Source organism: Candoia aspera, chromosome 2 (assembly GCF_035149785.1).
Source record: "Candoia aspera isolate rCanAsp1 chromosome 2, rCanAsp1.hap2, whole genome shotgun sequence".
NCBI classification, from domain to species: Eukaryota; Metazoa; Chordata; class Lepidosauria; order Squamata; family Boidae; genus Candoia; species Candoia aspera.
In genome coordinates, this window is record NC_086154.1 from 155266633 (window position 1) to 155284241 (window position 17609).

At 42.9% G+C, this 17609-nt stretch overlaps 1 protein-coding gene across 2 annotated transcripts in view; it reads left to right on the top strand.

The window, feature by feature from the left end:
• Positions 1 to 12121, top strand: part of ELAVL3 (ELAV like RNA binding protein 3) — a 28858-nt gene extending 16737 nt beyond the window's left edge. Inside the window, exons 2-6 of one of the 2 annotated variants that reach the window (XM_063294425.1) lie at positions 98 to 201; positions 1440 to 1593; positions 2362 to 2587; positions 7271 to 7309; positions 9602 to 12121. In XM_063294425.1, coding sequence (XP_063150495.1) covers positions 98 to 201; positions 1440 to 1593; positions 2362 to 2587; positions 7271 to 7309; positions 9602 to 9950 — 872 coding nt within the window. In that variant the 3' untranslated portion in view covers positions 9951 to 12121. The remainder of the gene's footprint in view (positions 1 to 97; positions 202 to 1439; positions 1594 to 2361; positions 2588 to 7270; positions 7310 to 9601) is intronic. The other variant, XM_063294424.1, reaches the window with a different exon arrangement.
• The last annotated feature ends 5488 nt before the right edge of the window (positions 12122 to 17609 follow it).

The following is a 17609-nucleotide window of genomic DNA, read 5'->3' on the forward strand; positions in this document are numbered from 1 at the left end:
TTTGTGGGGGCAGGTGTGTTAGAGAAAAGTTCTTTCCCTTCCATTTCCTGCACAGTGTCATCTTCACCATAATGTTTTTCTTCTTCTGCACTCCCAGGGCAGAGTTTAGGCTACGGCTTTGTCAACTATGTTGATTCCAATGATGCTGACAAAGCGATCAACACCTTGAATGGGCTCAAACTACAGACAAAAACAATCAAGGTGAGGAGTGCGCATGAGGGAAAACTCTTCTTGAGAGGTGTGGGAAAGGAAGGCAGAGCGGAGCTCAGAAGGGGCAGGAACCCTCCACTTTTATGCCCAACTATGTTTCATCCATAGGGACGCGGTGGCACTGGGGGTTAAACCGCTGAGCTGCCGATCGGAAGGTCGGCGGTTCGAAACCGCGCGGCGGGGTGAGCTCCCGTTGTTAATCCCAGCTCCTGCTCACCTAGCAGTTCGAAAACATGCAAATGTGAGTAGATCAATAGGTACCGCTTCAGCGGGAAGGTAACGGCGTTCCGTGAGTCATGCTGGCCACATGACCCGGAAGTGTCTATGGCAACGCCAGCTCCAAGGCTTAGAAACGGAGATGAGCACCGCCCCCTAGAGTCGGACACGACTGGACTTTACGTCAAGGGAAACCTTTACCTTTACCTTTATGTTTCATCCATTATGAGCCTGCAGCATCAGTACAAATGATAGCAGATCAAGTAAGTGTGGTAGTCTGCAAGCAAGACTATTGCTACTGCACGGTGAAGAGTAGGGGCTTTAATCTTCTGGGTCTGTGGCTCATTTGGAGTCTTGAGATTGCAGTGTGTGCACTCGCACAAAATGGCTGCTGGGGACACCGGCCAGTTCCCAAATGGGCTGCCCCAGGGGTATAGCTTATTACAAAACACTGATTTATTGTAACCCTTTACTACCCCTGCTTACTGTTGTCCCTTTTCTTGGCATATGGGCACGCTTTCCCACCAAACTCTGGGCTGCAGCCTTTCTTCCTTTTTATTCCTGGGGCCCACTTTTACTCCTTGGAAAGAAGAGTGGTGCTAGAGGCTGGCCCTTTGCTGCGTGCCAGCTTCCAGTTTTGTAATTAAAAGATGTGAAGGTAAGAAGTTGGGGGCGGGGGAGGGGAGGGGTATTCACAGGCATATTGGTATTTCCTAGGGCCCCATGTTGAGGACTTTATCTCTACCAAATAATCCTGGAAAGGGGGTTCCTGCCCCACAGAGTTTGCAATTGAGATTTTGCAGAGAAAAGCTGTAGAGGAAGGAAACAGAGGTAAAGAAAGGGTACCAATAAGATGGGAACAAGGGGATCCTGGCTCCCCTTGAAAGAAAGTGCTGCTTGTTTGCTTGCTTTACAGTAGAAGGTTGGTTCTTCTGATATGGGAGTGGAATTCAGAACACTGTTCTTTGCTTTTTTCTTGAGGGCCCTTGTAACCATGCCTCCCATCCCACCAGGTGTCCTACGCACGGCCGAGCTCCGCTTCTATCCGTGATGCCAATCTCTATGTCAGTGGCCTGCCCAAGACCATGAGCCAAAAAGAGATGGAGCAGCTCTTCTCACAGTATGGACGCATCATCACCTCCCGTATCCTTGTGGATCAGGTCACAGGTAACACAAGAGCAGGGATGTTACCCCACACTGGTGCCATTGTTGAGAGATGAGTGCCAAGGGGACTAAGCAGAGAGCGGAGGGAGAAAGAAGGCAGGTTATGTTATACGTTGGGGGTTGTGCATGTATTGTAAGTATTGCTACTTACGTAAAATAAATGATTTCCCTCTGTGATGCTGTTTGTATGAAGCCATGTACTCGCAAGTATATATTTGGCTGCTGAGGCATATTTCTCTGTTATACATGGGTCACTCTTAGCCTGCACTAATGAACAAAGAACTCTGCCAGATGGTTCTCATTTTGGAAATGAATAGGAACTCCCATTCCTAATATCATATAGAAAATTCTAAATTCTGTATATGCCCAGAAACATTTAAACAAGTTCCTGGACTAAGATTTGACTCAGCCGAGTCAACTTGAGTTGGAACCACTGGGCTATATGGCGTGTAGGCAGTGGTTCCAACTCAAGCTATAATATCCAGCTAGTAAAAAAAAAAAAGGAAAGGAAAGGAAAGGAAAGGAAAGGAAAGGAAGTTAGCTCAAGGAGATGCCTAAGAGCAGCAATTGATCTGTAAAGATTGCCAAATGCATTTCAAACAATTGCCTTCCTCTGGAAAATTAAAACCAGTAACAGTACTCAGCAACAGACATTACAACCAATTTCAGATACTAAAAGGTGAAATTTCTGCTTTAGCTAGGAGACATTGTTGCATAAACAATCAGAATATGCAGTAATCAGCATTACTGCCCCCGTTTCTCCACTTGTAGGTGTGTCTAGAGGCGTGGGATTCATCCGCTTTGACAAGAGGATAGAAGCTGAGGAAGCCATCAAGGGGCTGAACGGGCAGAAACCACTGGGTGCTAGTGAGCCCATCACAGTCAAGTTTGCCAATAACCCCAGCCAGAAGACAGGGCAAGCATTACTCACACACCTGTATCAGACCACAGCCCGGCGGTACACAGGGCCTTTGCACCACCAGACTCAGCGATTCAGGTGAGCCATCTTCCCCGCTCCTTTGCTGGAAGGCTGAGTGGTCAGGTCCTCTCCTCACCCAGTGCCTTGCAGCTGTTGTCCCTCTGCTTAAGGGAGATGTAGGTTTCAGATCCCATACTTGGAGATGCTCATCTTTAGTCTGTATGTCAGATCTGGGTGCCATTAGTCCACAAACAAACATGATAGGAAAAGCTTTCGTTTCCTTCTACAGCCCCAGGACACAATCATACTGGCTGCTTCTTAAGAAACTGTTTCTTGCAAAAATAATCCATGGGGCTTCGTTCGTATGAACGGTTCTCATGCTGTAGACTGTGCCCTAAGACTTCTTGGGTTCCCTCCTATACTTATATTTAGGCCAGATGGCCACAGACCGTGCAAAGAGCGAGAGATTGTTCCTCCCTGTAAAAGTGTTCATCATGCCAAGTTAGTGGGGCAAGAGAGGACAAAACTCAGAACATCTTTATATGCTTTGCCGGGTCTGCAAAGATTGGTTCCTGCAAGGAAGCCTTTGGCCTGCTAGATTGCTGCAAGGAGTCTGCTGGAGCAGCCACTCCAAAGGTAGAACAGACACATCTGAAAATTGCTTTGATAAAAGAGATAGTGGTAGGACAGGTAGTTCTGAGTCAAGTAGCTTTTTAACACCTACCTAACTTTCTCCTAGTAATTTTAGTAGCAGAGACCCTATTGTCCTACCCAAGAATTTCCTGCATCTTAATGCCGCTAATGTAACTGGAGATTGAGTTTTAATACTGAACCTAGAGCACTGCCAGATTTCTGTTCCATAATTAGAGAGCCATTTTTTTAAAAGAACAGTCTGGACAATGCTGTCCATCAAGGAGCAAGAACCAAGACTCTTGAAAGCATTTACCTGTGAATTCTTAGGGTCTTTTTCACCCTACAGGTAGATAGAAATAGATTTCCCTCTGAAGAATCCTTTAGCCTATGTTCTGATTTGAATAACTGGAACAAAAATGGTATAAAACTCTCAATTTGTTTTGGAATGTCTGCTTGCAGCTTGAAATCCATGTATATAGCACATATTCAGTATTCAATCTGTTTTCTTCTGTGTTTCTCACATATTTTTTGTGCTAGGGCTCTTTCAGACATATGTTTCCTCACACTTTAGTACAGAGGTGTAGAAAAGCTCCCCATTATATATAAAGATAATGCAGATGTCTACTTTTCAATTTCTAATCATGGCTTATAAGTTCAAATACAACTGGAAAAGTAGATACGTGAAATTTTCTCATCTGATAGTGTAAGGTACATGGATTTACATAACTCTTTCCCATACCCATGTGGGAAAATAATCATGTGAGATTAACCTTTTCATAGTAACATTGTGTGGCACTCATTATACAGTATTTCTATTCATCACCCATGGTATCTCCAAGGCTCAGCAGTTGTTCATCCTTACAATTCTTTAGGGTAGCTAAATGGTCTCATTTTATGATACAGCTGAACAACTGAGACTGTGGAACACCCCAAACACTGATAATTGAGGGAGTTTATATTGGCGGTATAGCTTTAGCTCTTAGGTATGAGTCCATCATATTTCCTACCCACCAGTCTAGGCCTGTAATACTAAATGCCAAAAGTAGAGCCCTCCTCAGGAATGGCTGCAAAGCAGGAGGCTATTATGTTACAGATTTCCCTTTATGAAATTGTGTTTTCTGTGGCCAGCTGATGTGACTGATGAAAGGAGATCAAGACGGAATGGATGATGGGTTGTATTAGGAAGATCCATACTAGGCAGCACTGCCAAGCATAAGGGATTTTAGTGCATGAATTGTGCATCCTTGATTTTGGTGGAAAAGATCATTGTACAAAAATAGCACACCGGCTTGTGGAAGAGGACAGGACTGAAGCAGTGATTTCTATCCCCTGAAAATTAAAAAAAAATGCTTTGGGTTTTACTGACTTAGAGCAAGAAATATTTTAGCTTTGTCTTCCGAGGGAGCCATTATAGATGTTTTCTTCTGCAACTGGAGATCATTACTGCATTGTGAGGTGAATTCCTATGCTGTTTACATCTAAGAGGCTGACCTGGGCCTAATCTTCTGTGCTCTCAATCTATTGGGGGCTGTAAAATGATTTTACATGGTGTTTTGTTCATGTTTTGGACTTAGAGAACACAAGGGAGAGACAGAATCTTAACCCATCCTGCATTTTTGTTGCAGCTCATTTTTTCCAATTTTGTACAAAGCATAGGTAATCTGATTTTCTGGTATGCTGGTCGAGAGTTGGTTATCAGTTGTGGTTTAGTTGAAGAGCAAAACCAGAGGATGTCTCATGTGTTGATCGTAATGATCGTGTTTACATCAGAGGCAAAGTTGGAATTTCTGAAATCCTACTGATTGTTATGAACATACATCCTAGGGCTTGCTGCCTGCCTGATCACTCTCCTGCTTGACTCGTCCTGCAAACTCATTAGCTAAATAAGTTAGAAATGCTACAATGGAAATGTTCCCGATCCAAATCCATCTCAGACCCCTGACTTCCCCCACTGTGGATGTGATCAGGCACTGTAGAGCAGCAGGCTTACCCCTGATGCTCTGCCAGGATTCTGGTTTAATGTTTTGTGGGAATGCAGCCAACGTCTAGTTTATCCAGGAGCTGGGGGAGAGAATTCCTGAGATTAATCCCAAACATGTAAAACTCAGGGAATTCCTTATACCCCAAAGCAAGGCAAAGCAGCTGTAACTGTCCTGCCCCCTCCGACTGAAATTGCAAAGAATTAAAAGTGGTAGTTTTCAGCTAGTCATGCAGAATGGAGCTAGTAAGTCTCCTTTGAATTGTATCCTTTGTATTCTCTTCTGGATACCAACTAACTGTGTGTGATAAGATGGCTAATTTAAATGTCTTCATTGAAGGACTAAAAAAAGGAGCTGCTCACAATTTTAAAATGTGCTAGTCCTACTTTCTCATATTTCAGTGGGATACTTTCCTTCTAAACCTGTGTGTAGTGGATTTGGGGGTTGGAATACCTCTTGGGTAGAACGATCTATATTTGATATTATCAGTGAGATCATCATCCTGTATGTCTGGGAGTCAGAAATCTTGCAATTCACGTCCAAGTTCTTTTGAAAATGCATGTAATGCTTCATGCATTATATTTGCCTTGATTTGTAGAGATGAAGAAAAATAGCAAGCCAGTACAAGTATTTCCTGTTCCTTTGTCTAGATGATATTCTAACCACCAAATAATCTCCAATAGTCTCTGGTTATAGTTACAGATTTACAGAATCTAGGAGTCCCATCTGTCTATAAACCTCCCCCAAAAGCAGAATCATTGATCCAGTAATTACTTTCTGCCGAACCCACTGAAACAATCTACATCCAGTTAGATGTAGACCCATGAAAAAAAGAAATTTGCTAGGAATTTAGTTATACTTCCAATCTGTTTGATGAAGAGCTGTGTATGCCTTGTGTATGTGCATTAAGATTGGACTGAATGGTAATTCAGGATCTCTTGGTTTGAACTTGCTGCTCATGCATTTCTGCCCATACATAAATGTCACATATAAAAGCATGGCATCTGCATGGCATACAGTGTAAAATCCATACAAACCCATGGAACATGTGAACATAAGGTTCTTTTTTCTTTTCCTGTGCCTTGTCTAATTTTGCAGTTTTTGGATGGAGCCATAATATACAGACAAAAGTTCTTGGGCCTGGAAAATGTATTTCTGCCATTACACAATTAACTGCTGCACATGGAAAGCAGCAAAATGCGCCAGTTAAAAGGATTGTAATTCTGTGATAATATTTGTAAACCTGTAGTGGAAAAAAATGCTACATTATACAAAGTGAGCACGTATTTCTATTTTTGTAAAATGCGCAATTTGTGAAAGGAAGCTTTTAAAATATTTTCCTTTTTGCACAAGGTTCCTTGAAGAGCTGGGATGCTGGAAAAGCATACAAGTACAGGTGATGAACACTTGAGATTAACATAAGAACAGGACAATTACAAAATCAGGAAAGTTAACTGAGAAAGGACTAAGATCTTTGATTTTGACAGCTGAAAGCTCTAACAACCAAGGCACTTTCAGATTTTTTTCTAGCAACCACAACTGGCTATAAATTGCCTTTTCTGAAGAAGAAAAAAAGCCTTTTGATCTTATAAGATAATGGGAATCATGTGTACTGTATTAGAAAGCTAGTGTGTAGCTTTCTAACCCAAGTCAAGAGAGTTGCTGTATAAAATCTGGGCCATTTGGAAAGTCCATCGTAAAAATGGGGATGGGATGCCAAGATGGAACTATAAACATGTTTGCCATGTGCGCTTCTATTCTTTATGTTTCTTGTTTTTAAAAGGAATGAGAGTCATAAACATCCTCATCCTCATTGTGATGTTTGAAATCCAACTTTCATTGCCCTTTAGTACTTAACGCCTCCCATTCCCCACACTTTCCAGCATACGAAAAAATAGATGTGGAAAAATAGGTAGAGCACCTGACCCATTGTTGTTATTTTTGAACTCCCTCCCCGCCAAAGACCTCTGAGACACAAGGGCCTCAAGATGCGGTTGCGCACATTAAATGGCAATTTCTGCTAGTGACAGAACCCATGTGCTGCCTTTCGGCTGCACTGACACCCAGGGCAGATGACCTCGCAGGACCCTTTTGTTACGAGATTGTCTACTAACAATGGCCTCTCCTCATCTTCCTCTTCCTCCCACAGGCTCGACAATTTGCTAAACATGGCATACGGCGTCAAGAGGTAAATAGCCTTCCAAAGCCTACGCTCCTCACCCCCTCCTCCTCCCCACCTTGGCCTACAGCACAAGGCTGGATTTTTAAAAGGTGATCGGTCAGGACACCCGCCCCCCCAACCAAGAGCTTCCTCCTCTGCCTTGCCAAGGCCTCCCTGCAGTGCAGCCACACTTCCCTTTTGTACATACACGAAGGAAGCTGAGGGTTGTGATTGATCAGACCAGCACGGAGATGCGGAGGGGGCCGAGTCTTGTATAGTGGAGGACCGTCGTCTTTCCCAGTCTGAGCCATGTTTAAACCTTCACACAGGCAACATTGGGTTGCTTGATTCAGCGCTTTCCCCCCTGTATTGATGTTTTCTTTTTGATCACAAAACCCCCCAACAACCCTTCCACACCTCCTTCAGTGAAGATGGGAATTGAAAAGGAAAAGCTAAAATTACAGCGTCCCTCCAATTTCTGGCTGAGGCTGTAGAATTCAGATGTGTGTGTCTTGGGGACACACAGTAGTCTTTCATGTGTTCTTTTGGTTCTGTTTTGGGTTTGGCTTGAGAGAAGGGCTTGCTGTTTGCTCAGATGACTGGCTGTTCTTTATGATTTTTGGTCTTGTGTTTCTTAGATTTCATTGTGTTGGGCGCTTCTTGGTTTCATTTAATTCCATTGCTTGTGGGACAGAAGTTAGCTGTGGCTCTAAAAGTATATCAGAAAAGTAATAACCCCATTTTGTTTTTCAATTTGTGGGCAACCTGTGAGAGCTAAAAGGTTGTCTATGTGTTTGAACAATGACATTTGCCCCACCCTTCCATAAAAAATTGGGCACGGCTTCCGAGACTGTCAAGGGTCTCCCATCCAGGCACTTACCCAGTTCATATGTTCTGATGTTCAGCAATGCTGTGGCATTGTGTTTTTAAACTAAAATTATTCAGCTGATCAGGCCATGCACTTCATTTTAAGTTGATATTTAAAAGATGTGTAGTGTTTGCTTGCTTAGCTTCCTTTGTGGGAGCTCCAGTCTGCCCTGGAGATTCCTGGCAACACCCACCTGCCTCCTCGGCTTCGGCAAAGCGGAGCTGCCCATTCTGTAGTGCCCCCTGCTTCAGTCCATATTTACTCCCACCATGATGAGCAGGGAGAATTTTTATCAAGGGTGTGAAAACGTGCATCCATTTTCAAATTCTGCACTCAAAGGTATAAGAGCAGTATCTTATGCCTGCTTACTCAGAAATAAGTCGTACCAAGGTCTGTGGGGCTTCCTCTGGTAAGTGTCCATTGGCACTTAGCCGCAATCAGGTGAATCAGAACACTGAACTCAAATGCTGATTCACACAGCTACTCAGCTGGTTTGGCTTGAGGATGAGGGAGTCACTTGACTGAGCCATTAGCCCAGTCAGTCACTTCCTGTTTGAAAAGTTTGGCTTCACAGCATGCAAACGTGATACATTCTGGACCTAGAACAAGGTTGATCCAGCTGCATATAGAAACACTATGTGCACCACTGTAATTTATTGAACCAACCCCACAAGCCACAGACAAAGAAACTGTGTTGAGACTTAACACAGTGTGTAAATCCCTGTAGAGATGGTTTGTGTGAATCAGTCCATAGATCCAGGTTATTCAAGAACTTTTTAGTGAAAACTGTGCTGCAGCAGACAAGGCGGGGAAGAAATTGGGGTGGATGGAAGACAGAAAGACAGGAATGTGTGGTGGACTATCCCTGCCACTATCACAAGGTTTGCTCAATCTCCATCTGGTTTTAAACTTCTATTGAAATTATCCCTTGTTGCCTTGAAGTTACCTCACGTAAGTTATGGAAACTAAGATTTTCATTATGCAAACAATGCAGCAGATTCTAGTTTCCATACTTGCCTGATAAGTGATGGTTACAGTCCTTTTTATTATGAACCCTTTCATAATATGCTAGCATGCTTATTTGGCTATCAGGAAGCCCAGTAGATAAGTCCAAGGTTCCTTCCATCTTGCCAGCAGAACAAACCACTTGAGAAGAACCCAGGGTAAAGAGGAATGTGTTTGAAGAACGTTATTCAAAGGTTAGCTTCTAGATTTGCCTTGGCAAGTAAGGGATTTGTGGAAATAGGAGCATACAACTTATGCCAGATTCCTGGCATAGAAAAAATCTTAAGAGAAACTGCCTCTCTGATGAGTGCCCTTTTGAGCTAAGACTGGTAGGATGAACGGTGGGCGCTGCTCCCTTTCGCTGGGCGGTTGACACCACTGTCCCTAACCTCTCTGTAATGCAGTGAACTTATGCTGGCAGAATGCCAGCCTTACACCCAAAGTAGTCCTCTCTCCTTGATCTCCAGGTTCTCTCCTATCACGATCGACAGCATGACCAGCCTGGCGGGAGTCAATCTGACCGGGGCCTCCAGTGCTGGCTGGTGCATCTTTGTGTACAACCTCTCTCCAGAGGCAGATGAGAGCGTCCTCTGGCAGCTCTTTGGGCCCTTTGGAGCTGTCACCAACGTCAAAGTAATCCGCGACTTCACCACCAACAAGTGCAAAGGCTTTGGCTTTGTCACCATGACCAACTATGATGAAGCAGCCATGGCCATCGCCAGCCTCAATGGCTACCGACTGGGTGACCGAATCCTCCAGGTTTCCTTCAAGACCAGTAAGCAACACAAGGCATGAGTGAGCAAATGTGCCTGAGAGATGGGGGGAGGGGGGAGCCACAGTGTGCTGGAAACAGCCCTCTTCCCCAACTCGCCACAAGAACAGAAATGTTCATTGACTCAAATGTTGCAGAATATTCAACCGCCAGACACCGTGATCTTTGGGAAGCAGGAGGCTCCTCCCCCTCCTTCTCCCCATGCCCGACAGCCCAGCGGGAAGCACGGATGCAGCAACTTGTCAGCCACTTCTTGAAAATCAAACCTGCTCTGACAGCATGCAGGGGTGACATCTGCTCAGAATAGGACACCTTTCTTGTTTCTATGCTTGGTGACCCCTCCCCCTTTCAAGGCTTTCTTAACATACATGCCCAGGTCTGAAGCTTTCTCCAGTTGTCCATATGTCTTTCCCTCTATGAATTCTACACCTGGATGGTTCCTTTGGTGGACAGTTTTTCTGACCCTGGAGGATGAAAAAAAGCACTCCCTGTAAGGTGTGATAGAATTGCCCCCACCACGTTAAAACATTGTGGACCAACAAATCCAAGAAGGTCATGACTGTTACTCTGAGCTAGCCTAGGGGGAGGAATTAAAAAAGATTCAGCTCACCACCTTTGTTCTCTTATGATGCAAAAAGAAAGAAAGAAAGAAAGAGAAAGAAAGAAAGAAAAAGAACAAATGTGGTTGGAGGAGAATGCTCTCATCTCATCTGTTGGTCTAACATGTTAGTGATACAGGTTCTTAATCCCACTATTTTGCTTGGCCCCTAACTAGAATGATGCCATATTTGGGAATTAAATCTAACCCTGTATGTCTGAAATGAGGATACTTCCTGTTTGATTCCAGAGAAAACTCATTCCCTGGGAAAAGAAGATCCATTTTACACTTGTATTTTCTAAAATTTGCTGATCAGGTTTGAGTATTTGCTTATTTCTTTAACTACTTTAGATTGAAATGAACGTTTGGGCCAGAGTGATGTAAAAAAAAGGGCAGCCAAGAATTTGGCACAAAGTCCAAGATTTCTAGAGTCTTTATGGCTTTTAATCAGGTTGTAAGGACTAGATAAGTTTCTACGGGTCAGAAATACGGACTTGCTATTTGAGAGTTTAAGTGGCAGTAAATTAAATGTTTTATTTTTCTTCTTCCCCAACATGAAATGTTTTCCTTTTCTTGTAAACTGATCTCTAATGAAGAATTTGTAGAACCAAGCACAGGGGAAGGAAATCAACCTCAGAGTTGTGTTCATTGACAACAGAATAGATTGAAAGGTGTTTGGGACAAAAGGGAAGATGGTTTAGTATGGCTGAACTGATGGGGGGGTCTTCCTTTCTCTTTTTAAATCAAACAAATGACCAAACAAGGGGAAAATAATAAATTTTAAAAGGTGAAACTGAAACAAAAAAGAAAACCCAACAAAAATTTTAAAAGATTTTACAAATCTATTTTTATAAAAAAGGAAAAGAGACCTTGCTGGAAATTTTTACTGGGATTCTTGAACTTCATACACAGTCACTAATAACAAATTCCAAAGGGGGGAAACAAACAAGCCACTAAGTGCGATTGCTGTGCATGGTCCAATCATTCCTTCCATTGGGCCTTTTCAGACAATTAACAAAGATACCACACACCTACCAAGATTGCTAGGAAATCTTAGGCATCACCTGATGTGTCCCCATGCACTGAATTAGGATAGGGGTGTTAGTATTGCTGTAAACTGTGTTGTGGGCAGAGGGTGGGGACAGGATAGCCAAGGACTGTTGGCTTTTCCAGTTGAAGCTGGAAAGGGTCCATCCTAAAACCGGCATCTTCCTCTTGGTCCATTTCACCCAGCTTAGTGAAAAGGTAGGGCAGCTCAGAGGTGGGGCTGAGCTGGCTTTTCTATGTAGGACATCTGAGATCAACATGGAGTGGGTCAGTGTCCCATGGTTCGCAGGGGAGCACGCAGCACCTGAGACACTTTAAAAAGTTAAAAATAAAAAGGAAATAATTAGCAGCAGAGAGATGGAGATCAGAGAAAAATCAGGTTCTTCGACAGAGATGTCACGGGCACAACCTCAGGAAAGGCAGCTGTCTACCTGCACACATACTTTCTCAACAGTAATGGGCAGGTGCTGAGACAAGGCATTTTCCCCAAACAGGAGCATTGCAAGAAGGGGTCTACACTATTTAAGACAACTGAGCATCAAGTGCATGTTTTAAATTGTGTATTTTTCCGGGGGGGTGGGTGGGTTGCCTGGAAAGGCCTTCAGGTTCTTGTGCAGGAGCAACACTTTGCGTTTTGGGTCCCAAAGATTTTGAGTGATTCTGTCCCAACCTATCAAGGTCAGGGAATGAAGATAATTGCTTTTATTCTTGTTTTCTTTCTCTTCTTTTCCTTCTTCCCTTTGCATTTGTATCTTCTGTGGGAGGCGAGGAGGGGGCAGAGGGCTATAATAACTTGACTGTATCGGTAGATTTTCAGCACCACCATTCTCTCACTGTCACAAACACCAGAAGGACAGAAAACCTGACAGCAGCTTTGAATATGAAAGCTGCATCCTCAATAGTATAACCACTGGTTTTACTCACATCAACTTCCATAGCCTTCTTTCTTTTTTCTTTTTAAATATTTTCTTCTGAGTCATTACAAAATTGTTGAACAAAGTTAAGAAGAGCTCTCCCAACCCAGGAAATGCTGTTTATGCCCAGACACCGATTTCTGCCTATCTGTCAGCCTCCATGCCCAATCTCTTCAGAAGGCATTGCCCTCTTTCCAGCCAGGGCCCAGCAGTAGGCTGCTCCTTCTGCTGTAGGTGAACTCATGAATCCAGAACTGACCTAGAAGTCCTTGTCAGCAGTGATGGGAAGAAATGGGTGGTTCCAACACTATTAATAGTACCTGATAAAGGGGAGAAAGAGCTGATTAGGGTGAGGATGCCATGCAGTGATTGTGCTTAATATACAACTGCAAGACAGCCAGAGAGCATTTAGCATGTTTCTGTGCAATCAATTTAGCTTAGTAAAGTTGGATTCACTACAGTTTTAAGCATAAAGAGGGTCCTGCTTCTAAGTGTGGGGCGTGGCTGCCCTAAAGAAGCTGCCAAGGACAGTTCTGGACAATGAGATGTTGGTGAGGTAGGAAAACTGGTCCAGAGAAAGGCTTAACAGTAGAGGTTGGTTACTGTATCTGGCAGTATCCTCCTAAAGGGCCGGCATGCTCCTTCAGAAGAACATAGCTACAATAGGCCCTATTTGTTCTGGGGCATTGTGGGATTCTTTCCCAAATTTCCTTGGCTTGGAAGGGGTGTGTGCTGGAAGGCACTCTACTCTCCTTCCCACATACCTGACTCCTTCCGTACAGTTTGAATAGATCTCAGGTGGAACATTTGCCACTTGCCCTTTCCAGACAAGCTAATGCAATCCCATACTAACTCTTGGCCATCTTCCACCATTAACCACGGATTTGGGTGTTTGTTTTAGCACCTATATTTATTTTGCTTGTGTACTCTTTGGAAGACTAGAATGTAAGCCACCCCCCACAATAGAAACTTTATTGCTTGTCTGGGGTGTGTGGGTGTGTGGGTGGGGCAGTGGGCTAGAATAATTCCCAGGACTACTGCTGTTTGTGCAAGGAAGGAAGAAAATGCTGGTGTGACAAGACATAATGGTGCAGCATTTTCAGGAAAAGGCACAGTTATTGTTCCTCGCACTTCCCAACTGACTTATTAGCAGGTTGCAGTGGGGACAGCGGTAAGATCTGAGCCATTATTCCATCTTCGCTAGGAATTTATAACCAGGATGCATCCTTTGTATGGTTCCACTTCCATCCCCCTTAAGGTAATATTTCCTTTCCCTTCTCCAAATTAACCAGACACAATCCCCAGCTCTGAAATGGTGCACGTTTACACCTTCAGCTAGATTTAGAACTGCTGTGTAGTGGCTGATCATCCCCAAGAGAGAACATATCCCTCAATGCCAATCACCCCTGTAAGCAACACTGCACTTTAGCATCATGGACTACCACAACTGAGACCCTGCTTTGATGCCCACCAGATGCTAGCTGGTGTGCAGGACTTTTAGATGAAGGGATCAAATCTCTCTTCTATGCTGTTAAGCAATGTGGAGCAATCAGACCATAAGAAGGCCTTGTGATTCCCATGCTTTTAAGATTTCTCTCAGGGGACTTCTCTTTTCCTCATGGCAGCAATAAATCTTCTAGTCCTTTGAGGTGAACACTCCTGCTTGGGCTCTTGCCTTTTCTGCAGGCTGAGGCAGCATGGTCTGCTGGTGACAGTAGAGGTCAGCCTGATTACCTTGTGCTCATCTCGCAGTAAGGTGGGCTACTTAAGACCGCCTTTCTGGTCCTTGCCAAAGACACACTTCTTGTCTGCTTGTCAGACATTTAGCTTTCAGCCTGATATTCCTTCTCTAATTCTAACCTGATGGCATGTGCCCGCCTTTGATACTGGACCACATTAAAATGAGCCTGGGTGTGTGTGTGTATGTACGTATGGGCAGGCGTGGGGAAGAGATGCAGTAATCCCTTGTCCATGCTGCAAACACATATTGACCTAGCAAAGATTTGGGGCAGCCAATGATGTAGCAGTGAGCCCCAGCTGTGTGGATCCTTTTACCAAGACGACAAAAGTAACACCTTCAGAATCTGCCTGTCAGAACACATGCACCTTTCATAGCAAAGCTGGATCCTTGGCATTCACCTCTACCTGCAAAAACACAGAGCAAGGGATTCAGGTGTTTCGACATGGCTGGGGTGGTCAGGGTGGTGGTGTGCCCGCGCAGCTATCAAATGGGATTTTTAAACAGGTTCGTATTATGGAAGCCTAAATCTTCCAGGTAGCCTCCTGTTCTAGCCTTGCTTTCAGTTATTTGAACATGAACCACTGTCACAAATGATGGACTTTTTCCCAATCTCATACCCTGGCAAGAGATGATGCCCAGAAATTAGTGAAGGGATTGTCTCTAATGACACTCCCTCCTCCTCCTCCTCTTTAACAGACTGAGCTAACCCTGTAGAGTCTTGAACTCCTGTCCAGCAGGCCATCCTTGAACTGGTCTCTGTCTCATTAACGTAAAGCTTGTCAGGGTGAAGCTAAAATACACTCGCCCAACACTACCTTTTAATGTCCTGTGTGGGGTGATGCTTTTTAATGGAAAGCCAAAATGATGCAAAGGTTTTTTGTTTTTTTAAAAAACTGGCTGCCTCAATATTTACCACCTGGCCTTTGTCCCATCAGCCTTGGCTTGGAGGACGCTTTCCTGGTAGGTCTTGATGATGAATGTATTCTCAGTGACCTCATAATAAAGTGGGAAAAATGCCAGAGGGTGTCATCCTACAGTACGCAAGTTTTCTTGCAGTTAGGTGCTGGGGAGGGCTAGCTGTCAAGGGGCAGAGGTGAGACTTTTCCCTTGCTGTCAACAGACCATTTTTCAACCTTGGCTGTAGATAGGTGGGGAAGAAAGGCAGGGGGCAAAGATACAGGCCAACTCTCTCTCTCAGAACAGGGCTCTGTAACATTGGCCAGCTTCTGTTTACTTGTTTGTTTAAAAACAAGAAGCTGAAAAAAGAAAGTCTGGTGTTTTTAGCCTGTCTGGCTGCCATAAATGCTGAATAAACACTTTTGTTGGAGTTTTAGCCATTTCTTCAGAAGGATCACCCGGTTTCTCAAATCTAAGCCAAAAGAGCCTGGAAGGATTTTTAAAATGTCAGATGGTTTCTCTGTAGGGCTGCTGCTTAAAAATGTGTTTCTTTATGTTTATGGCCATCTCCCTTCAGATTGGAGCCTTGAAGTGGGATGAATCTATTTGTAAAGGTTGTACTCCAGCGACATCCATGCCTACCTTCCTTCCCTCTTCCTTCCCACATGTTGAAGGGAATGAGAATTTCTCTCAAAATCTAATTGTAAAAGGGGACAAAATTGCAGTTGCCTTTCCCAAGGCATCTCTTTGGATCTCTGTTAACAAATCACATCCTGAAAATGCACGTGACCTATTTTCCATTTTTTATTTATTTATTTATTTATTTTGGTTGGCTAAAAACGACGAGTCATCGATAGCACTTGAGCAAGGGACTTTATTTTCTTTTGCTCTGAGGAAAAATGGAAAAAAAAAAAGAACATTTAAAAGACGAACTTAATGATAATTAAACATTTTAGCATTAGTTCGAGTTTTAATTGTTTAATGATTTAGAAATTAGTTTAGGATTTCTTGATTTTTTGACAATAAATGTGTTCACTTGTGTTTTGTAAGAGTCTGTGGCAGCTTCTGTTTGCGATAAAATGAGAAAAAGAACAAAAAAACTGGCACCATTAACTCTTGTATCTTTTTGCGAATTTTAGCTTCTTGTAGTTTTAACTTATTGTTAACTTAAATATTTATTACTGCCTTGTAAGAATACATTTGTGTATATTTATGTTCTCATCAGAGTTGCAAGTTAAAAGGGAAATATTTTTAATTTGCTGAAAAATGATTATTCCTTATTTATTTATTAAATAACAAACAAAATTGAAACAATACTAAAAGCTTAAATGACAGGCTCTCCATCAGGGCAAAGTGCACAGAGGTAAACATTTTAAAAACAACCTACAAATGTGGCATATAGAGCAAAATCTATAGACAAGTTTGTTTGTGGAATTTGATCACCTATTTTTGTCTTGTTGGAAAAAACACATTTTGAGTTCATTCTAATAGAAGGTTAAGGGGTGGGTGGGAGGGGACTGTGTAGCTTGTCATTTTCTCTATTCTTGTATTTTGTACCCTCTGGCCTTCACATGCTGCCACTCAGCATCCCTCCCACATGTTAACAAAAATTATTTCAGTGACAATTTGCTTTTTTATTTTAAATATTTTAAGCAAGCATCACAAGCAACTGATTTTTTTCAATGTAAAGGACATTCCTAATCTTTTCTGGCTCTGATTCACTGAGATCCTTAAGCACAAAGGGAAATTTGTTTTGGTTAGACAACATGGATAACATCTTGTGTTAAATTCTGTAGATATTTACCTGGGGGAAAGTTCCCTGGGATTCACAACACTTTTGCATCTGAAGAGTAGAATTGGAACAATTTTAAATATGCATTTCCTCCTTGTGGAATACTGCAAAAAGGAGAGGTGCTTTGCTATGCTTTGTGACAATGCAATAAGTGATTTTTCAAAATAGTTAGCCACTCACTAAGGATACTTGAAGTATCCAAGCAGGTTTTGGCTGTCATGTATGTCCCTAGTTCATTGGAATCAACACAACTGTTTTGCTAAAGTCCCAGGTAACAATTTGAAGAATTACATTAAATTTTGAACATAGAGAAATACTGTGAAAATCATTCTTTCCAGCTTATTTTGATTTCTTCCCTGCCACATGGATGATTAAGAATCATGCAGCAATTTGGGGGGGGGGGGAAACCCAGGCATGGAATACACCCCTTTGGGCATCTGCTTTAGATCCAGGAAATGGGGTCTGTTGCCAGAGTAGTCGGTATCTGAAATATTTTGGAAGGCAATGATGCTCTGTGTCAGTGCAGGTTTTCCTGCACAAAGAATATGACGAAGAGTGCAAAAGACCTTGGAAGCCATGCTAAATTTTTCTAAAAGGAAGATGACCATGATTTAAAGACAATCCCCTAAAAGAAAATTAAACCAAAAAAAAAAAGCTTGCCTACCTTTGTACCATATTCTTATCAACAGAGAT